General features: G+C 49.0%; 1 protein-coding gene across 1 annotated transcript; it reads left to right on the top strand.

Annotated features, from left to right (window-relative positions):
• Positions 1 to 2,085: 2,085 nt before the first annotated feature.
• On the top strand, positions 2,086 to 22,980 carry SLC7A4 (solute carrier family 7 member 4). The gene is made up of 5 exons (XM_058157986.1): positions 2,086 to 2,419; positions 6,141 to 7,162; positions 9,877 to 10,553; positions 13,172 to 13,280; positions 19,170 to 22,980. Exons 2-5 carry the CDS (start codon positions 6,181 to 6,183, stop codon positions 19,367 to 19,369), a joined length of 1,968 nt encoding a protein of 655 aa, XP_058013969.1. The 5' UTR covers positions 2,086 to 2,419; positions 6,141 to 6,180; the 3' UTR covers positions 19,370 to 22,980.
• Positions 22,981 to 23,066: the final 86 nt, after the last annotated feature.

Below are 23,066 nucleotides of genomic sequence, written 5' to 3'. Positions count from 1 at the left end.
AGACGATGAACAGTTGCAGGAACTGGGCATGGCTAGTCTAGTGAAGAGAAGGACCAGGGGACATTATACTATCTTCCAATATTTGAGGGGCTGTCACAGAGAGGAGGGGGTCAAGCTATTCTCCAAAGCACCTGAAGGCCAGACAACGAACAATGGATGGAAACTGAGCAAGAAGAAATTCAGCCTAGAAACAAGGAGGAATTTTCTGACAGTGAGAACAATCGATGGAACAGAAATTGTCTTCAGAAGTTGTGGGAGCTTCATCATTGGAGGCTTTCAAAAAGAGACTGGACTGCTATAGCTATCAAAAATAGTGTAGGCCAGGGTGTGCTTGGGTGGGGGATTGGACTAGATCAGGGGTCTCCACCCTTGGTCCCTTTAAGACTTGTGGACTTCAACTCCCAGAGTCCCTCAGCCAGCAAAGCTGGGACCAAGGTTGGAGACCCCTGGACTAGATGACTACAAGGTCCCTTCCAACTCTGTTAATCTGTAAATTATTTTGGAACAAAGTAAAATAACTTGTTTAGCACGTTACTGTGTCTCTTGAGTCAAATGTTGACTCCTGACAACTGAAATTTTCTTGCTAACATTTTCCGAAGGAATCTGTCCTGTTGCCTTCTTCCGACAGAATGAGGGATCCAAGGTCACCTAACTGGCTCTGTGCCTAATGCAGGACTGGATCTACTGGTTTCTGTCCTTAAACAGGGACAGAAACAGTTTCTTTTGGCACATTACGGTTAAAATGTAGTGTGTAAGTTTTGTGTCCAATTTCTATCTGCTTATTTAAAATTAGTTATCTTACAAGAGAGAAAAATAAGCAATAAGCAATAAAATACAATGAATAAAATAATCCTATGCTGGGGAAAATAACATCATACAGGTAGTCCTCAAATTACAACAGTTCATTTAGTGACCGTTCGAAGTTACAAGGGCACTGAAAAAAGTGACTCATGACCATTTTTCACGCTTAACGACCCATCATCTCCATGGTCACATGATCAAAATTCAGCCGCTTGGCAGCTGACTCACATTTATGACGGTTGCAGTGTCCTGGGGTCATGTGATCCCCTTTGGTGACAAGCAAAGTCCATGGGGAAGCCAGATTCATTTAACGACCAGGTTACTAAGTTAACAACTGCAATGGTTCACTTAACAGCGGTGGCAAGAAAAGTCATAGAATGGGTCAAAAAATCCTCACTTACCAAGTGTCTCACTTAGCAAAATAATTTTTGGGCTCAATTTTGGTCATAAGTCAAGGACTACCTGTAGAGTTTTCTATAGCAGAGCTCAAAGAAATTGCAGAATTTTTTCAAAGAAAGGTAAAATGTGCTGGGGGAAGGGAGCTCAGTGGGGAGAGGGGGGGCAATTGGCATCCCTTCCAACCTTTTCCTCTGGGGAAGAATCTCGCCTAAATCAGCCTCCGGAAAAGGGCCTGGATCCCCCCCATCACTTCCGATACCTGGAGAGGAAGAGCCGGCTGGGCTGCTTCCCAACCGGGACTCCAGTTCAATTCCAACCTTTCTTGTCAATGCACAACATGCGTTCAATGAGATTGGATGAGCGAACCTCCCTTCGTGCAGCCCCCCCCCCCGCAAAAAACACATCCCAATAAAGTGAAAAAAAGACGAAAAAAGCCCCACTAACAGACACGCGATCCTTTATACGTATATGTGCGTGTATAGATAGATAGATAGATAGATAGATAGATAGATAGATAGATAGATAGATAGATAGATAGATAGATAGATAGATAGATCGATCGATCTTTGGTTATTCGGGTTTTCTCCCGGGTAAAATTGGAAGTGTCTTGGCAACGTTTCGACCAAGTCTCATTCGTCATCCTCAGGCTTCAGCTTCGTGCCTCTGGGAGCAATATATAATATTACAGCAGTGTAGACCTATTGCCCCTTGCGCTCCATCCATCGCCCAAACGGAAAACGCCCCATTCAGACGTGCAGGGCTCTCTCCGTGCACCGGGAGCCCCGAGCCAGCCCCCTTTTGCACCAGAGCTCGCCCGGCGGGACCCCGCTCCCCTCCCCAAACTGTGCTCCAGCCCGCAGGGAGCGGAGCACCTGCCGTGGCGTTTCGGGCGTGGCCAGCGGCGCCCTCCGCCCGGGAAGGCCGGCTTAGCGGGGGCCTCGGCGGGACTCAGCCTGTTGCGTGGCTTTTGCCCGGCCGGCTCGTCTACGGGCCACCATCGGACAAGGCGCGGCTTAGCGGATCCTTAACCCCCCCCCTCCATCTACCTGCTGGCTGGCAGGCAGGGCGGGCAGGCGGCGTCTCCGGAGCGCCCCCCTCCTCCCCGGGCATCAGCTGCGCCCGCGGCCTCGCCGCCTCTTCCTCCCCGCCCGGATCCTCGCAAAGCGGTGACGCAGCAGCGGCGGCGGCCGGGCGTGGAGCTGCCAGCGGCGCCGGACAGGTAAGGCGGCAGCCGGGCGCTGCCCGCGGGGACTGAGGGACGGGGAGGGCCTGGAGCTCCCCTCCTTGGCGGGCTGGCGGCTGCAGGGCGGACCCCGCGCTCTCCGCTTCTGCCAGGCGGCCGGAGCTGTCCAGGCGCTGGCGGAGCCGCGGGGCTTAGGGGCGAGAGGGATGGAGAGGCGCTCCCCCGCCAGCCCCCTCCCCATTTGCGAGTTCGCTTCCCAAGGGCTGGGGGGGGGAGGGCAGAAGGGCCACGGCCCACCCGCTGGAAACCAGCAGGTCTCTTTCTAATACGGGCTGGGGTGGGGGGATGTCCTCAAATTCCGAGGGTCCCATCTGCTGCTCATCCCGGGATCTCTTTGGGAGCATCCCAGCCAGGGCCCTGCACAGCCGAGCCCTGGGAGCCCCCCCCCTCCCGGTCTTTGGGTAACTGATCCCAATAAAGGGGCTCTGCAATATAGGCCAGGGGTCTCCAACCTTGGCAACTTTAAGCCTGGAGGACTTCAACTCCCAGAATGCCCCAGCCAGCTTTGCAGAGGAGTTGAAATCCTCCAGGCTTAAAGTTGTCAAGGTTGGAGACCCCTGATATAGGCAGTCCTCAACTTACAAGGTTCGCATAGTGACCGTTCAAAATTACAAAGGCCCTCGGGACCGTTTTTCCCCAGTTCCGACCTTTGCAGAATCCCGGTGATACATACGTGATTAAAATTCAGAGGTTTGGCAACTGACTCGTATTTATGACCACTGCTGGGTCCCAAGGTCATGTGGTTTTAACCCCTCGGACTCGCAAAGTCCAAGGGGAAGCCAGATTCACTTAACAACCGGGTTACCCAACTTATCAACTTGTAGAGATTTGCTTAACGACTGTGGAGAGAAAGACGGGGCAAAACTCACTTAGCAAATGTCTCGCTTAAAAACGGAAACTTGTTGTTCAATTGTGGTGTTAAATTGAGGATTAACTGTACTTGGTGCTTTGATGGGCAAGAGGCGCCCATCCCAGCCGGTGCCTCTTATAGCAGGTGTGTCATTTTCTGGGGACCAAAGGCAGTGCAGAAGGACAGCCAGGCTATTCCTGTCAAAGATGCAGCTGCTTCCAGGAGTTCAAGACAGGTGCCATTTAAGGACTGCACTTAGAAGGCCTGTGCTAAGAAGGCCTGTTCAGCCCTTGGGTGGTTGGGTTGGTTAGTTGGTTGGTTTCCTAAACTCTTCCTAAATCCACAGTTCCACAATCTGCCATCTGGAGCAGGAGAGGAGAAGTCTTCACCTGTTTCCATGCGAGCAGCCTCATCCCCCTTTAAAAGATCAGGGGTCTCCAACCTTGGCAACTTTTTTTTTTTATTTGAATTTATATCCTGCCCTTCTCGGAAGACTCAGGGCGGCTTACACTGTGTTAAGCAATAGTCTTCATCCTATTTGTATATTTATATACAAAGTCAACTTATTGCCCCCAACAATCTGGGTCCTCATTTTACCTACCTTATAAAGGATGGAAGGCTGAGTCAACCTTGGGCCTGGTGGGACTGGAACCTGCAGTAATTGCAAGCAAGCTGCTGTTAATAACAGACTGTCTTAGCAGTCTGAGCCACAGAGGCCCTTTAACTTTAACTTTAACTTAACTTTAAGCCTGGCAGCCAACTGGGGAAGTTGCCGAGGTTGGAGACCCCTGCTTTAGATGTCTTCCCTTAAGGCTGGTCCCAGCCCCTTCCTGAAAGTTAATTTCCCTGTCTCCTGGCCATTCTCTCCTGTTCCCGTCCTCAACTTACGACTACAACTGGAACCAAAATGTCTGTTGTTAAGCAAGGCAGTTATTAATTCATTCCCGGTACAATGACCTTTTTTGCCACAGTTGTTAAGCGAATCCTGGCAGTTCTTAAATGAAACATGTGGTCATGAAGTGAATGTGGTTTCTTCCCCCCATTGACATTGCTCGTTGGAAGCTAGCTGGAAAGGTTGCAAACGGCAGTCTTGTGACGGTTCAACAGTCATGAGTACATGTCAGTTGCCAAGCACCCAAATTTTGGTCCCATGGTTGTGGGTTTGTAAGGGTGAGGGCCTGATGTAAGTCTTTTATTAGAGTGCCACTGAACTTTAAACAGTCACTAAACAATTGGTCGTAAGTCAAGGGCTACCTGTATGTCTGAATCCTCCTTCGCAAGAGCTGCCAAAGATGGACTCGCAGTGCAGAATATCCTGAAGTTGTTGTGCCCATTTACCAGATCAAAAGGCAAGGATGGGACAGGAAGCTCCCAGATTTGCACGCTTTCCCAGTCTTTGCAAGGAACGGCCGTCAGTGACGCAGGCAGAGAGTTGCCCTAGAGCAGGGGTATCAAACTCAAGGACTGAGGGCCAGATCCAGCCCGCAGGGTGCTAAGATTTGCCCAGGGGACCAGCCCACGGTGCCTCTGCCAGCAAACACAGAGCTCAGGAGGGCCGTGCGCAGCCCCGCCCCGGACCCCGTTTTCGCTGCCAGAGGGCTATCAAAAGAAACTAAAAAGAAAAGAAAAGGAGAAATGTTTCCCCTTTTGCATTTGAGCATCCAAGAAAAGACAGGAAAGGAGGAAGGGAAAGAAGAAAAAGAAAGAAAAAGAAAGCAAGGAAAAAGAGGGGAAGAGAAAGGAGAAAGGAGAAGGAAGAGGGGAAGGAAGGAGATTATAATGAGTGGGAAGGAGAGTCTGAGGGAAGTCCTGCCTTAGCACTTGGCCTCCACAGGTGCCCCTGACACGAGTGAAGTTGAGCTGCCCACACACACAGCCCACCCCCCACCCAAGGTCAGGCACAACCCTGATGCGGCCCTCAATAAAATCGAGTTTGACACCCCTGCTCTAGAGTCTCTCGGGAAATCTTGGGCAGACAAACTTTCTCCTGGATTACGGACCATCCCGTCTGCTTAGAGGCTGTGCTGGTTTGGGTTGCCTCTAAAACTGGTGAAATGCAGAAGGCAGAGCGAGACCCTCGTCTCCTGCTTAGGCATGAAGAGATGCCATCCATGCGCGCAGGGAGAGAGGGCAAAGGGAGTCCTGGGTCTGGATTCACACAACCCAATTCACCAGGGTCAAACAGGGCTGGGTCTCCTGCAGGCACTGGCATTGCTCCGGAGACCCCCTTTCTGTTCTGGAAGCTGTTTTTCTGGAAACTGGTTAGACCTCCTCTGTTGCAGGAAGCCATCTGGGAGGGGGAGGGGGAGGAGAGAACATTGCTAACTCTCCAGAAAGGCTCACCTTTGGAAGGGTATATATTGTGCCTCCTGAAAGGGGCGTTGCTTCAGGCGGGGTGGGGGGTGCTCTCTAATAACACAAAGCCTGGCGGAAGAATATCCGTGTTTCCAGCCTGTTTCCAGCGACAGGTGCTGGCCATGGTCTCCTTGACACTTTCAGGACAGAGCGAGCAGCAGCTATTTAGAGCAGGGCTCTCCAACCTTGGCCACTTTAAGGCTTTGCTTAAAGCTTTGCTGGCTGAGGGACTCTGGGAATTGAAGTCCACAAGTCTTAAAGGGACCAAGGTTGGAGAGTCCTGATTTAGAGAACCTCACAGGGTTGCTCTGATGTTCACAGGCAGCCTTCATTTGCCAGCTTCATGCCCAGAGGAAGACTGGGGGAGGGGGTGTGTGAACTTTGCTTTTTTTCTCCTTCTTGGGCTTTTTTTTGGGGGGGGGTGCCTCTAGCAGTGATTTCATCTGTTCCTGATCCTGCTGTGACCAAATTTCTTTCTACCTTCTGGGCCAGGAGAATAACGTTTGGCTCCTCTGCCTCTCGGTGGGTGAAGATGGCAACCAGGCGGCTTCGTTCTGGAGACCTGGCCCGCTTTTGCCAAAAGCTCAACCGAGTGAAGACTCTGCAAGATGACCTCATGGAGACCTCCTTCAACCGTTGCTTGAGCACAGTCGATCTGACGCTGCTGGGCATTGGCGGGATGGTGGGCTCTGGCCTCTACGTGCTCACCGGCACTGTCGCTAAAGAGACCGCTGGGCCGGCCATCGTGGTGTCCTTCATCATTGCTGGCATCGCCTCTCTGCTGGCCGCCCTCTGCTATGCTGAGTTTGGTGCTCAGGTGCCCAAGACGGGCTCTGCATACATGTTCACCTATGTCTCGGTGGGCGAGATCTGGGCCTTTCTCATAGGTTGGAATGTCATTCTGGAGTACATGATTGGTGGGGCAGCTGTTGCCAGAGCCTGGAGTGGCTACCTGGATTCCATTTTTGACCACAGGATCAAGAACTTCACAGAGTCCCATGCTGGCACTTGGCAGGTGCCCTTCTTGGCCCACTATCCGGACTTCTTGGCCTCCGGCATTGTGCTCATCGCCACAGCCTTCATTTCCTTCGGTGCCCGGTTCTCCTCTTGGCTCAACCACGTCTTCTCGGCCATCAGCATGGGAGTCATTATCTTCATCCTGGTGATGGGATTCATCCTGGCCAGGGCCCAGAACTGGGGTGCCAGTGAAGGAGGATTTGCCCCTTATGGCATTTCTGGGATCATGGCCGGCTCAGCCACCTGCTTCTACGCCTTCGTGGGCTTTGATGTTATTGCCACGTCCAGCGAGGAGGCCCGGAACCCGGAAAAGGCCATTCCGAGGGCCATCGCCATCTCACTGAGCCTTGCCACCGGAGCATATATTCTTGTGTCCATGGTGTTGACGCTGATGGTGCCCTGGCATTCTCTGGATCCCGATTCCGCCTTGGCCGACGCCTTCTACAAGAGGGGTTATTCCTGGGCAGGTTTCATTGTGGCTGCCGGTTCCATTTGTGGTAAGTTGCCTTATGCCTGGGTCACAGATACGTTCTGCACCCTGAGTGCCATTGCTGCCCCTTCCCTTTTCTCTAGCCTTTCTCCTAATGGGGTCTTACCAAAGTGGGCTCCTCTAGGTAGGCTGGCACAGAACTCAGGGGCTGGTAGGAGAGACCAGGACATGGTCCCCTTCTAGGACCAGGAATGAGCACATAAGCGGTTATGCAAAGATGCAATATAACTATGTCTAATCCTAAAATAACTATGCCTAATCCTACATGAGTAGGTTGGGACCTGTGATTAAACATAACAGAAGGGCACCAGGTTAGAGAATGCTGCCTGTATGCTAGGCTAGGGGTCTCCAACCTTGGCAACTTTAAGACTTGTGGACTTCAGCTCCCAGAATTCCTCAGCCAGCAAAGCTGGAATTCTGGGAGTTGAAGTCCACAAGTCTTAAAGTTGCCAAGATTGGAGACCCCTGTGCTAGTCCACTTAAAAACTACAGAAAACAGGAAAGGTAAAACTTAACAAGGGTTCTATGCTTGTGCGAAAAGATGTTTCTGTCCCTCTCTGTCAAGTTAGCATTCAGAATTGCCCTGGTTAGAGATTGGAGCATCCGGGTTTAAAAAAGGAAGTAGAATGTGTGTCAACTCTCCCCCTCAAGTCATCTAGCAAAGACAGAGTGCTGGCTAGTTGTTCTTGCCAAGAGTATACTTTACTGAAGCTTATGTGCTTATAGAAGTAGCGAAGCTGAATCTGAGATTTTCCTGTGCAAACAATACAATGTAAATGTTCCTCTCCCACCTCCACCCACCTGCCATCCCCCAGGTATCTGCAATTGTCCAATCAGGTGCTTGTATATTGTTCAGGAAACAGGTTCTCGGTTCCCAGCTCTGCATATCGATAGCAATAGCCCTTAGACTTACATACCGCTTCACAGTGCTTTACAGCCCTCTCTAAGCGGTTTACAGAGTCAGCCTCTTGCCCCCAACAATCTGGGTCCTCATTTTACCCACCACGGAAGGATGGAATGCCGAGTCAACCTTGAGCCTGGTGAGATTTGAACTGCCAAATTGCAGTCAGCTGACAGTCAGCAGAAGTAGCCTGCAGTACTGCACTCTAACCACTGCGCCACCACAGCTCATAGTTGACCTTGGCTGGCTGGAGTTTCTCACAAGGCTCAGCTGTGCTTCCATCCCCTCCCCTTTCTTCTTCCAATCCCCCCCCCCTCCATGCTAATGTCAGTCTGTCTGCTCATGAATCTTGGATAGGAGAGAGGCAGCCATGACAGTGTGGGAAGTGTAGGTAGTAGGTATAGGGCAGGAATCTGCCTGTTTTTTGGCCATTTTTCAGGCCATTTTCCGGTGCTCCAGCACCCGTGAAGACCAGCTGGCCGGCACCCATGTGCATGCCAGAAACCAGGAGAGCAGCTGATGACAGCGTGCCCATAGAGAGGACTCCGGGCGCCACATGTGCCAGAGGTTAGCCATCACGGGTATAGGCTCTCCTGTTGGAGCAGGAGATTGAACTAGAAGACCTCCAAAGCTCCTTCCAAATCCATTATTCTATATTCGGTGGGCGAGAGGAGGGAGATAAATTCGGAAGGGATCCGGGTCTCAGCAGCTCTTCGTTTCGATGGCTGCTTGGTCCTCCGGAAGCATCAACAGCAATCTTGGCTGGCAGGGAGAAGCCGTCCCTCCTTGCTTCCATAACTTGCGAGGCCTGTTGGGTGGCCACTGAAGAACCCAGAATACTGGCTGGATGAGTCCCTGGTCAGGTCCCCTCTTGGTGGGGGCTCTTTTTTTCATGCTAGCTTTCCTAGCTTTCTCTTCTCCTGCTGTCCTCCCAGTGACCAGTGGTGTAGAAGGAGGGTGCTGCACACCCTTCCAAACAAGACAGCTGCAACAAGACTCGCTGACCTGCAGGCTGGTCTTCTGCAGGAAAGGAGCTGAGCTGCAGGCAGGGGTCTAGGACATTCGCCACAGCTATCTCGCCACAGGACAATTCAGTGCAGGACAAGAGTTACACCAATACCCAGGAAATGGTGGACTAGAGCAGAGGTCTCCAACCTTGGTCCCTTTAAGACTTGTGGACTTCAACTCCCAGAGTTCCTCAGCCAGACTTCAACTCTGGGAGTTGAAGTCCACAAGTCTTAAAGGGACCAAGGTTGGAGACCCCTGGACTAGAGTCATTAAAGAAAGGGTGCAAAAGGAGGGACAGAATGAAATATGAGTGGCAAAAATTAAAATCATCATCATCTCCTTTTAACGACCCCATAATCCCTTGCGGGGTGGAGCCTGGGCAACTGAACGCAGCTAGCTGAGCATTTTAATGGCCGGATGCCCTTCCTGTCACCAACGCAGAGTTCTGTTCAGCAGATATATTCTCATTGTGCCCAAGAGAGAAATATCTGCCTCTACCTAGGATCGAACTCACAGCCTCCTGAGAGTGAGGCGAGAGCTCCACCTCTAGGCCACCGCACCATTCCAAAAATTAAAATAATTTTTATTTATTTTAAATAATTAAATAGAATTGTTAAATTGTTCTGTGACAAGTTGTCTCGCAGTGAGTTGGCCATGGCGAGTTGTCCTGCGCCAAGGAACCCGTGGTGAGTTGGCTGCGGCGAGTTGACTGCGGTAAGTAGTCCCATTTCCTGCAGGCACCACACCTTCTGCAACACTCCCCAATCCTCTCGGAGGCTCATTGTGACCACAAGCTTGTCTCTCCTCCTCAGCCATGAACACCGTTCTCCTCAGTAACCTCTTCTCCCTGCCTCGGATTGTCTACGCCATGGCCGAGGACGGCCTCTTTTTCCAGGTGTTTTCCCGCGTTCATCCCCGCACAAAGGTGCCCGTGGTGGCTATCGTGGTGTTCGGCTTCCTCATGTCTGTCCTCTCGCTCATCTTTGACCTGGAGGCCCTGGTCCAGTTCCTCTCCATTGGCACACTCCTGGCCTACACCTTTGTCGCAGCCAGCGTGATCATCCTGCGCTTCCAGCAAGCCAAGACTGAAGCTCAGGAGGCTGCCGGGAGGAGCGAGGCCGCCCCGGCACCGGCTGAGCCTGCGGGCGCCACCGAACCCAAGGAATACGAGTCTTTCTCAGATAAGCTACAGCTGGTGGACAAAGAGAAGGTGGGGAGCTTGCGCGAACCAGGGCAGCTGAAGGCAGCCTTCGAACCCTACTTGGAGTTCCTCAGTGATTTCTACCCTGGCGAAGTGGTCACCGTGGCCGTGGTGGTCCTGATGGTGTCGGCCCTCTGCTTGGCATCCATCCTGGTCTTTGGAAAGACGCAGCTCCACCTGCCCACCTGGAGTTACGCCTTGCTCCTCCTGCTCTCCAGCCTGGCTTTCACGGGCAGCCTTGTCCTCATCGGCATCCATGAGCAGAAACCAACCACCCAGACGTTCCAGGTGAGGGAGGCCCTGCTCTGTTGCCCTGCTCTGATGCAAGAGGGGGTTGGTATGAACTGGGGTTGAAAACGCATCACCTTCCTCAAGCCCAGCTGGGCCAGAGCAGGCTGCCCTGAGGGTTGACCAAGTTGACACTCTGCAAGGAAATCTGATCTCAAATTGGGCTGCGGCCACCTGGCAGGGCTGGGGGACAAGCCCTTCAATCCAGCCAGCGGAGATTGGGAGGGTTTCCTGGCTGATGATGCCCCAGGGCTTCTGGATTGGTTCTAACCCTGCATTGAGCCATTGAGCCATTAGGTGCTACCAAATGATTCTGTGACCACATAGATGGGTTTTCTCCACAAAAATGACTAACGCGGTTACATTTTAGGAGAGCATGTTGTGCGAACACTGTATCCACAGCTTCGGTTTTCCCCAAAGTATTTTTTTAATTTTATTTATTTGTCACAACAGTATATATAGGCATAAGCATGAAATAATTATATGATATTTATAATCATATATATAAGCATAAGTATGTAATAACTATACAAATTGGATACAATCAAGGGAACATTAGGACAGGAATGGTAGGGACACTGGTGCTCTTATGCACGCCCCTTACAGACCTCTTAGGAATGGGGTGAGGTCAATAGTAGATAGTTTCTGGTTAAAGCTTTGGGGATTTTGGGAAGAGACCACAGAGTCTGGTAGTGCATTCCAGGTATTAACAACTCTGTTACTGAAGTCATATTTTCTGCAATCAAGTTTGGAGCGGTTCACATTAAGCTTAAATCTATTGTGTGCTCATGTATTGTTGTGATTGAAGATGAAGTAGTCTTCAACAGGAAGGACATTGTAACAGATGATTCTGTGAGTTAAACTCAGGTCATGTCGAAGGCGGCAGAGTTCTAAATTTTCTAAACCCAGGATTTCAAGTCTGGTGGCATAAGGTATTTTGTTGTAATCAGAGGAATGAAGAACTCTTCTTGTAAAATATTTCTGGACACGTTCAATTGTATTGATGTCTGAAATGAGGTATGGGTTCCAGACAGGCGAGCTGTATTCAAGAATTGGTCTAGCAAATGTTTTATATGCTCTGGTTAGTAGTGTAGTGTTTCTGGAGAAGAAGCTACGCAGGATTAAGTTTACAACTCTTAAAGCCTTTTTTGTGATGTAGTTGCAGTGGGCTTTGGCACTTAGATCATTTGATATGAAGACTCCAAGGTCCTTCAACACCTCCTTTGGAACTCCTCGCTGCTGTTTTCTGCAAATAAAAACCTTATTTCTCTTTCGGGAGACAGAACCCCCTTGTTTGTCAGACCACGATGGGCCAAATCCTGTGCCAAGAGGCCTTCAGGCACCACAGCCCTTTTGCTCATCTGTTGGGAGCTGAGCAGCAGTTCCAAGGATGTTCATGTCTCCCAGACAGCCCTAACTAGCCTTCTGGTCTTCTGCCAGCAATGTGCTGCGGCTGCCAAAAGAGCCAATGCAGTCCTAGACTGATCAATAGAAAGTGGGCCTCAGGATGATATGAAGTTGACATTTTATGCTGCACTGGTAAGACTACGCTTGGGACACTGCATCCAGTTCGGATCAGCACAATACAAAACAGACACTGGGGCCCTGGAAAGAATGTAGAGATGTTGTGGCCTGTCAGCTGCCAGCCCCTCCAGCTGCCCACTCCAGCAGCCGAATCAGAGGAGGAGGAAGAGGAGGTGTGGGAGTCAAGGCAGCCTGAGACCTCCGAGAGGGAAGAGGGAATAGAGTTGGCAGAGAGAGAGAGAGAGGCAGAGCTTGGGCCATCCATCAGCCCTCAGATAGAGAGTCAACAGCCCCAGGTCTGGAGGTGGCTGATGAGGAAGAGGAGGAACAGCTGGATCCAGTGCCAGATGCATGGATGTGTAGAAGGCAGAGGAGAGGAGAGCAGTGGAAATCTATGGGCCGGTCCTTGGGATGGAAGAGCCAGCACTGCTCGTGAAGCCCCACCCTAGCTCTGGGGATAAAAGGCAGTGGGCGGAGATGGATAGATGTGGCAGACAACTAATCATCTCCCTGCTGGACGGATTTATTAGCCTGTTGTGTGTGTGAGAGAGAGACTCTTTGTTGGGGGCTGCTGGTGCTCCTAATAAAGGGAACATTTATTTAACGACGGAGAGTTTGTCGTGTTTGGGAGCCAGGTCAGAACAGAAGAGCAACAAATAAGGATAAACCATATGACGAATGGCTAAGAGTATTAAGTATCATGAATGAAGGAGAATATACATGTCCCAGGATAATGTTGCAGGATCCAATCTGGGTCAGTCACCGGGACCAGAGGTTTGTCATCCAAGCTTTTGGGCTTGTGCTGGAGCCAATTTTGGGGAAACTTCTTCATGTACAAGGAGAAGTTCCCTGAGGATAGGTTCCAGCATGAGTCCGAAAGTTCAGAAGACAAAACTTCTGGTCCCGTTGACATCTTATCTCCAGAAGTTTTAGGTGCTCCGCTACTGGAGGTTTTTAAGAAAAGATTGGACAACCATTTGTCTGGGAAGGAATAAGAATTCTTACCTTGGGTGGAGGGGGGGGTGTTGACTAGAAGACCTCCAGGTCCCTTCAAGGCCTAGGATTCTATGATCCCTGCCCTCTTTCCTTTCCAGCTTCCTCTGGTGCCACTGACGCCTGCCCTGAGTATTTTCATCAACCTCTTCCTCATGCTGAAGCTCAGCTACTTGACCTGGCTGCGTTTCTCCATCTGGTTGGTGGCAGGTAAGTGCAAAAAGGCGCACCTGGAATGGGGGTTGGAAGAAACACAGGAAGGCGGAACAAAGCTGGGATGCGGATTGGAACAGGGGGTTGCATCCAAAGCAAGGCCTGGCAGAGACATTGGCAAGGAGGCCAGGAAGGTTAAGGGACAGTCATAATACAGACCATATAATGCAGGTAGTCCTCGACTTATGACCACAATGGGCCCCAAAATTTATCTTGTTAAGTGAGACACTTGTTAAGTGAGTTTTGCCCCATTTTATGACTTTTTTTGCCACGGTTAAGTGAATTGCCGAAGTTGTTAAGTTAGTCACCCGGTTGTTAAGTGAATAGAATAGAATAGAATAGAATAGAATAGAATAGAATAGAATAGAATAGAATAGAATAGAATAGAATAGAATAGAATAGAATTTTATTGGCCAAGTGTGATTGGACACACAAGGAATTTGTCTTGGTGCAGATGCTCTCAGTGTACATAAAAGAAAAGATACGTTCATCAAGGTACAACATTTACAACACAATTGATGATCAATATATCAATATAAATCATAAGGATTGCCAGCAACAAGTTACAGTCATACAGTCATAAGTGGAAAGAGATGGGTGATGGGAACTATGAGAAGATTAATAGTAGTGCAGATTCAGTAAATAGTCTGACAGTGTTGAGGGAATTATTTGTTTAGCAGAGTGATGGCCTTCGGGAAAAAACTGTTCTTGTGTCTAGTTGTTCTGGTGTGCAGTGCTCTATAGCGTCGTTTTGAGGGTAGGAGTTGAAACAGTTGAATCTGGCTTTCCCATCGACTTTGCTTGACAGATGGTCGCAAAAGGGGATCACATGACCTTGGAACACAGCAATGGTCATAAGTCTGAGCTGCCAAAGCATCTGATCACATGGGGGAACCCTACAAAGGTCCTAAGTGTGAAAAATGGTCATGTCACTTTTTTCCAGTGCCGTGATCACTTTGAAAGGTCACTGTTGTAAATTGAGGACTTCCTGTAGAAGCCACATTAGAAAGGCAGGGCCTGGTCACCCAGTCTTGGCTGCCATCTTGACTTTTTTGTCACACAGATGCCCCTGAACATGGGTTCAATCTTTTATTCAACTCAACCATATTTTATTTATTTATTTATTTATTAATCAAACTTATATACCGCACCATCTCCCGTAGGACTCAGGGCGGTTCACAGGCATATTAAAACAATATAATAAATAAACATTAAGACCCAGTTAAAACTAAATATTATCATGGCCTGGTCACTAAAACAGTAAAAACCAATAAAAACCCCATTAAAATATGCTAAAACATTTTATCTTAGGCTAGTCCTGCGCGCTGAAATAATAGAGTCTTCAGTTCACACTTGAAGGCCCGGAGGTAGCTCGTTCCATAAAGCTGGTGCCGCCACAGAGAAGGCCCTCCCCCTGGGGGTCGCCAACCTACATTGTTTGGTCGACGGCACCCTGAGGAGGGCCACTCTGTGGGAGCGCACAGGTCGTTGGGAGGCAATCGGCGGCAGAAGGCGGTCTCGAAGGTATCCCGGTCCTAAGCCATGGAGCGCTTTAAAGGTGGTAACCAAGACCTTGAATTGCACCCGAAAGACTACTGGTAGCCAGTGCAGGCCGCGCAGGATAGGTGTTATATGGGAGCAACGCGGTGCTCCCTCTATCACCCACGCGGCCGCATTCTGAACTAACTGGGGCCTCCGGGTGCTCTTCAAGGGGAGCCCCATGTAGAGAGCATTGCAATAGTCCAGGCGGGAAGTGACGGGGGCGTGAGTGACTGTGCGCAAGGCGTCCCGGTCAAGGAAGGGGCGCAACTGGCGAATCAGGTGGACCTGATAAAATGCTCCCCTGGCGACGGCTGTCAAATGATTCTCTAAGGACAGCCAATCGTCCAGGAGGACGCCTAAGTTGCGCACTCCCTCCCTGGGGGTCAGTACTTCCTCCCCCACAGTCAGCGATGGTGTAAGCTGACTGTACCGGGACGCTGGTACCCACAGCCACTCTGTCTTGGAAGGGTTGAGTTGGAGCCTGTTCCTCCACCACACTATAAAAAAGATGTTGAGACTCTGGAAAGAGTGCAGAGAAGAGCAACCAAGATGATTCGGGGGCTGGAGGCTAAAACATACAATGAATAGTTGCAGAAACTGGGCCTGGCTAGTCTAGTGAAGAGAAGGAGACAAGATAGCATCTTCCAATATTTGAGGGGCTGCCACAGAGAGGAGGGGATCAAGCTGTTTTGCAAAGCACCCGAAAGCCAGACAAGGAATAATGGATGGAAACTGACCAAGGAGAGATTCAACCTGGAAATAAGGAGGAATTTTCTGACAGTGAGAACAATCAACCAATGGAACAGAAGTTGCCTTTGGAAGTTGTGGGAGCTTCATCACTGGAGGCTTTCAAGAAGAGACTGGACTGCCATTTGTCAGAAATGGTGTAGGGTCTCCTGCTTGGGCAGGGGGTTTGACTAGATGACCTACAAGGTCCCTTCCAACTCTGTTATTCTATTCTATTCTCTATTCTCTCCAAGAGTTGACAGGTTGGCTGTTTTGAGAGAAAGGAAGCAGGGAGCTGTCCTTACTTGGAACCTGCCCAAAAACAATATTACTGAACCGTTGCAAATGCAAAAGATTATAAAATGAGGATAAAATTCCATATAATAAATTGAAGCTGGTTTAACATCCCTGGAAACATCTATTTAAATCAGGGATCTCCAACCTTGTCAACTTTAAGCCTGGCGGACTTCAACTCCCAGAATTCCCCAGCTAGCTTTGCTGGCTGGGGGATTCTGGGAGTTGAAGTCCGCCAGGCTTAAAGTTGACAAGGTTGGAGACTCCTGATTTAAATTATTGTAGTGTAAAGCAAACCTTTAGACCGAAACGTAAAATGCCATGAAAGTATTTCTATCTCTCCAAAGCTGGGAAACATTTTCATCTGCTGCATGACGATTCAGATTCTGTTGTGCCTCGCCCGCCCCCTTCACCGCAGCCGGGCCCCTCCCATCTCCTGCTATCTCAGCCAGAGGCTGATAGTGAAGAAGAATGGCCTGGCATGCCTCCAGCCCCCAGCCCTGGCACCATGCCCGGACAGACTGAGCAAACAAACCTCCCTCCTATAGCATATGTGCCTGAAGCCAGCCACGAGCTAGAATTGCCAGCAGCTGAGCAAGAAGACTCCGGAGAATGGAGAGGTGATGTCAGCAAAAGGAAGGGAGGGGCAGGCCTGGATAAGTGCTGAGTCATGGACCCACACCCCATGGCCTATATAAAGGGTCTGCTTTCTGGCATTCCTTGAGTCAAGCAAAGTCTCATCTGGTTGCTGAAGTCACACTTTGGATTCCTGCCTGCCCTGAGAACTCTGACAGGAATTTGGCAAAGCTGCAGAGGCTTCGTGGCCACGCTTGATACAGACTTCCCAGACCCGGCCATCAGAGGAGGAGTGGGACACGACAGATTCTCAGAATATCACTTACCATAAATAGGTTTAATCCAGGGGTGAAATGCTCCCGGATCGGACGGGATCGCGTGATCCGGTAGCGATAGCAGCTGCTGGTTCGGAGGACCGGTAGCAAAAATCCCTGGCCCCGCCCTCCCTGCCTCTGCTGAGCCTCACCATCTGCAGAGGTTTGGTGTTTTTTTTTACTTTTAAAAGCCGGTTTTGCTTCAGCCGAAACAGGCCTTTAAAAGTAAAAAACAGCAGAACCTTACTTGTACTCTTACTTGTAGAAAACATGTTTTCTACAAGTAAGAGTAGAGATTCTAAGGCACTTACCTGATTACTGATGAACGCATGGCTCTTTTTCCAGCCTGAAAGCCCCAGTTTCACTTTCAGCCAGACAGAATCAATCGCTCAGCTAATCTATTTCCTCGGTGATCAACTGGCTGGCTTTGCTGACTGAGGAGCTCTGGGATTTGAAGTCTAAAATAAAATAATAAAATAAAATAAAATAAAATAATAAAATAAAATAAAATAAAATAAAATAAAATAATAAAATAAAATAAAAAATAAAATAAAATAAAATAAAATAAAATAAAATAAATAAAATAAAATAAAATAAAATAATAAAATAAAATAAAATAAAATAATAAAATAAAATAATAAAATAAAATAAAAAAAAAAAATAAAATAAATAATAAAATAAAATAAAATAAAATAAAATAAAATAAATAATAAAATAAATAAAATAAAATAAAATAAAATATTTTTGCAGCTTTCTGAGATTTGGTGTGTTTCTGTAGTGTTTCACTCTAACTACACAAACACACAAAATCTCAGAAAGCTGTATGTGGCATATTGTGTGTGTGTGTTGTGTGTGTAAAGTGTGAAAGTTGGTTTTTGAGCTTTTTGTGGCTGTGTGAAGTGTGAAGTGCAGCTGCTTTTACATTGTGTGTGAGTCAGTTGTGTTGCGTTGTGTGTGTGTAAAGTGTGAAAGTTGGTTTTTGGTACCTTATTGGTTTTTTATACTTTGTTTATTATTTTTATTATTTATTGTTATTGGCCACGCCCACCAAGCCATCTGACCACCAAGCCACGCCCACCAATTAAGCCACGCCCACAGAACCGGTAGGGAAAATGTTTAGATTTCACCCCCGGTTTAATCATTTTAATGAGCTGCGGTGGCGCAGTGGTTATAGAATGCAGTACTGCAGGCTATTTCTGCTGCCTGCCGGCTGCCTGCAATTTGGCAATTAGAATCTCACCAGGCTCAAGATTGACTCAGCCTTCTATTCCCCCTTCTGAGGTCAGTAAAATGAGGACCGAGATTGTTGGGGGCAAGAGGCTGACTCTCTAAACCGCTTAGAGAGAGGGCTGTAAAGCAGTGTGAAGCGGTATATAAGTCTAAGGGCTATTGCTATTTTAGGCAGTAATTAGCTGCAGGGAAGATTGTTGTGTAGATATTGAGTCGTCTTCAGGCTCAGGCCCCTTTCCTCTTGATCAGTTCAGAATCCTGGCTGCCACAGGAGGGCCTCCCTCTATATGGCCAACCTCCGAAAGCTTGGAGCATCTTCAGCACTGGTAGTCCTCACCTGACGATCATAATTGAGCCCAGAATTTATGTTGCTAAGCAGAAAATTTGTTAGGTGAGTTCTCCCCCATTTTAGGACTTTTCTTGCCATGCTTGTTAGGTGAATTGCTGCCATGGTTAGATTAGTAATACCAAGTATTACTAATCTTAAGTGAATCTAGTTCCCCCAGTGACTTTGCTTGTCCGAAGATTATGGGACCCTGGGACACAGCAACCGTCATAAATATGAACAAGCTGTCAAGGGCCGGTTTAGCTCTGCCTGGTAAGGCCTGTTATTAAGAACACAAAGCCTGCAGTTACTGCAGGTTCGAGCCCGGCCCAAGGTTGACTCAGCCTTCCACCCTTTATAAGGTAGGTAAAATGAGGACCCAGATTGTTGGGGGGGCAATAAGTTGACTTTGTAAATATATACAAATAGAATGAGACTATTGCCCTATACATTGTAAGCCGCCCTGAGTCTTCGGAGAAGGGCGGGGTATAAATGTAAACAAACAAACAAAAAAAAAGCTTCCGAATGTAAATCACGTGACCATGAGGATGCTGCAATGGTCATATGTGTGAAAAATGGTCATGCCTCACTCTGTTCCGTGCTGTTGTAAATTTGCTCACTAAAGGAACGGTTAAGTCAAGGACTACCTGCACTCGAGATCCCCCACACGAGATAACTCTTTTGATAAGAAAGAACCTCAGCAAAATTATGGGCTAGGCAGGAAAGATGGTCCTGCAAGGTGAGATTGAAGGGGGCTCCGGCAGCTTCCGTGGGGCGCCTTGAAGCTGGTCTCTGCTAGGCTGCCCAGACCCGAGGGATGCAGCCCCTTTCTGGGTTTGGGATGGAGGTTGATCTGGCTCTTCTTCATTGTTCTTCCAGGCCTGCTGGTCTACTTCAGCTACGGCATCTGGCACAGCAAAGAGAACCTGCGGGACTCCCCGACACAGGACGTCCGAGCCCGCTACGTGGTCTTCCCTAGCAGCAGCCTGGAGGAGACGGTGCAGACAGTGCAGCCCAGGACGGAGCCTGCCCAGGGCCTGCCGGATGCCCAGGAGAGTAGCGAAGAAGCCAAGAGATGACCTGGGAAGATCCAGCAGAGGCCACGCTTCCCTCATCTCTCCCCCGTCCCACCCGTTGCTCTCCAGTCTGGGCAGAGAAGAGCACAGGCAGGAAAGTCTGGGGAGAAACCAAGCTTCTACTGCCAAGAGGGGGGCGGTCACCACTACTCCTCTCTTACCTGGCCTCACTTCTCTGACCAGAAGACTGGACTCATCCATTTGCCGGACGCCCTTGAGAAACGGCTCCTTCGCTTGTGCCCCATGTTTGCAGCCCAGCTAAGCCGCCCCCTTCCAGCAAAGGGGTCCCATGCCTCCTTTGTGCCGTCCACTTGCTCCCCTCCCCTCCCTCTCTGACCTGCCCTCCAAGAGGCAGTGCCTGGCCTGCCATTTTGGGGTCTTGATAAATCAGTGGAGGAAGGCAGGGTGTGTTACGTACGCCAGGACGTTGCCCGTTTGATGGGCTCCTGCAGGGCAGGGACAGGGCTGTCAGAATGATGGACTAATTCTGAGACGAGCTTGATTTTCCAGTTTCTGTCTCAAACAGGGTACCAAAGGTGACCCTGGCACATCTGAGAGCCCGAGCATCTCTCTCTTGCGCAGACCCTGGGATGTGGTGATCGCAGCCAGCCAGCTGACCCAGCAGTTCAGGGCTGGGACAAGAGCAGGCATTAATAAGGGTGGTAAGCACACTTCCTCCTGCCCAAGTCTGGCCCTGGGATGCTTCTCAAGATGTGAGGGGGACAACCTGGCGGGGGGGGGGGTGTGTAGCACCAGCGACAGAGAGAGAGAAAGAGAGAGAGGAAGAGAACAGGGGAGCCAGTGGAGCCCACCAATTCACCAATTGCAACAAGGCATTGCCTGCCTGCCTGCCTGTTGGCCACGGCAGGAGCAATCCAAGGCTGGTCAGGGAAGCCTTGACAAAGCAATACTTCCTTCAACTCTATGATGGCGGCCACCTTGATTTTCTTTGGACTCTTCTCTTCTCCCCCTGGACAACCCTAGGGCAGGGATCTCCAACCTTGGCAACTTTCAGACCTGTGGACTTCAACTTCCAGCAAAGCTGGCTGAGGAATTCTGAAAGTTGAAGTCCACAGGTCTGAAAGTTGCCAAGGTTGGAGACCCCTGCCCTAGAGCAAAGCAAGCCCCAGATGTGAGAGAAAGGGAGAATGGATGGGCAAGAAGGCCAAGGCTGGACTTCCCCAGAAACAGCTGGCAAAGATTACAGTGGGTGCCTGGGAAAAGGAGAACGGCTGAGTTCACACAATGCCCTTACCGAAGGATCTTTGCTTTGCCAAATACCCCGAACGACCCAATTGTAGGTTAGTTCAACATGCTAAATCACACACAACCAACACACAGACACACAAGCACACAGAGAGACCGCCATGCTAAAATTCTCCCAGCTGTAATTGCCTTTACAGCAGTGTGAACCCGGCCTCTGGGGGTGGGGGGGGCTCTATTCTTCCCAACGAGGCCCTTTCTGGCCCATGGAGCTCTGTTGGTTGGAAAGCCCTACAGGAAAGGTGCTTGGAACCAGCCTGGGCTGCAGGGTTGCAAGGGGGCTGCTCTCCCGCACAGACCCTCATCCAAGGGGGCAACAGCATGTGCCCCCTGGAGGGTGCACAGAGCACATAGGAGTGGTGGGCCCGTGAGAAGGGGCTGCCTCTAGGTCCATGAAGGAGGGGCCAGAGCAGGATGGAAGCAATATTTGGGGAAAGAGGAAATGCCTGCTAGGACATCTGAAGTAATGTGGGGGGGGGGGGAGACAGAAGTCAAATTTCATTTTGGGACAATAATGTAGAGGAGGATCTTGCTTTCCTTTTTTGCAGCTTTCCTCGCTGGGGAGGGGCTGTTCAGGGTTTGTCCAGCCTGGCAGCCCCATCTCCTTTCCCACTGCGCACTTCCTCCGCTTCCTGCTTAACTGTGTGCTGGTTGTGTGTGTGTGTGTGTGTCTCTCTCTCTGCCCTGGCCACATCCTCCTCCTCCTCTTTGTTTTGCGTGGCGACTTTTGTGCAATGGCATTTGGACAAGAAGCCAGCCAACCAACGATAAAGACTTGTTTCTGCTGGGCGGTGAGTTCTTCAAGTGATGTTGTGGTGCAGATTATTTCAGCCAGCAATGTAGTGTAATGTAGAAATCCTAAATCCACACCCGTTGTTGTAAGCGACAAAAAGGGAATGGTCTTAAATACAGGAGGAGCAACTGTCTCAAGTTTTAATATACATGTCAGGTTTCTTACAGCAAAGGTGTGGCTTGCCCGAGCTCTAGCTTTTTCGGGAGCGCGCCTTTTGCACATCACTCCAAAGACAGAGGCAAGGCCTTGGGCCCACCCACCCACCCACCCTGCTCACCTTGAGCCCCCTTGCACAGAGGTGCCTCAAGGCTGAGCTTTGCCACGACAATGTGGTTCTCCATTCCTTCCCACTCGGATTACCCCACAACACTCATCGCAAGAAGTTTAACCAGGTTGTGTTTCAGTAGAAAACTTCTTAAAGAATCCCGCTTGTGCATAAAATTAAAAGGCATGAATAGAATAGGCTTTTTTAAAAAAAAAAGAAGATCACATCATCCTTTCTATAAAATAGTGGCTTCTAATAAAACCTTTCCATAAGTTTTTTTTTTCTTGCAGAGCTATCGCACCCAACTGGTGGCATTCAAAGGACTGTAGCACACTGAGCATCAAACACATTTCTCCCATGTGGTCCGTCGGCCTTCAAACCCCAGGAAATTTAAAAAAAAAAAAACTGTAGGGGACTAGCTGGTTAAATGGCCTGATCAGTTAATGGCAACATCAGTGTAAAGCTCTGGTTACTTCATTCTCAATGAAACCCCAAAGATCTTGCTAATACTTTTAAATTGGTATGTGAACTTCCGTCCTCGCAATGCCAGATAGAAGTCACTTTCTGATTCCAATCTTCCTAGTTAGGAACTACTAACTATATGATGCATTTGAGGCTGGTTTCGAACCCATGCCCAGTAGCTGTATTAACTTCTGCATCAAAACAAAGATACTTTGTGATCTACAAAAGCTTATGGAATAGCAGATCTTTAAAGAATTACTAGATTTCTTGCCATTTTTTAAAAAAACCCTGCTTTCTGAGGTGTGTCTCTTCTAGAGCAGATTCATGGCATAGAAAGAAAGAATATTAATCTTTCCCCTCTGGCCCGTTTTTTCTGTTGAAGCATATAAAGACCCTTATGTTAATTCACCCAGTGAATTTTATTTATTTACTAGACAACCCGTGCCCGGTTGGGTCGTGGTTTTAGAAATATTTCCTTGCCAGATTCCTCCATATCTTTAAGAATGGCAGAGGTTCTAAAGCAAGGGTCTCCAACCTTAGTGACTTGTGGACTTCAACTCCCAGAATCCCAGCTTTGCTGGCTGAGGAATTCTGGGAGTAGAAGTCCACAAGTCTTAAAAGTTCCCAAGGTTGGAGACCCCTGTTCTAAAGTACTTGAAAAGTTCTTAAAATTCAGGATGACAGTCAGAGATTTATGTCTTGGAAGTAGCCCGTGTTGAATTGTATAGCATAGTCAAACAATGTACCACAGGAAAGGTTTGATATTTTTTATTATTACATAAAATGCTGGTTTTTATGTCATAAAATATTTGTATGAAATTTGCCAAATTTCAGTTCTACAAAAGCTGTAAGTCCTAGATTTTGGAGACACATTCTGTAAATTAGCCCATCTGAGGGATACTGGCTGAAAAAGTTTT

This window comes from Ahaetulla prasina, chromosome 15, assembly GCF_028640845.1.
Source record: "Ahaetulla prasina isolate Xishuangbanna chromosome 15, ASM2864084v1, whole genome shotgun sequence".
In the NCBI taxonomy this organism is placed as follows: Eukaryota; Metazoa; Chordata; class Lepidosauria; order Squamata; family Colubridae; genus Ahaetulla; species Ahaetulla prasina.
Note: the sequence above shows the minus strand (reverse complement) of the source record. Positions and strands in the feature narration are given on the sequence as shown.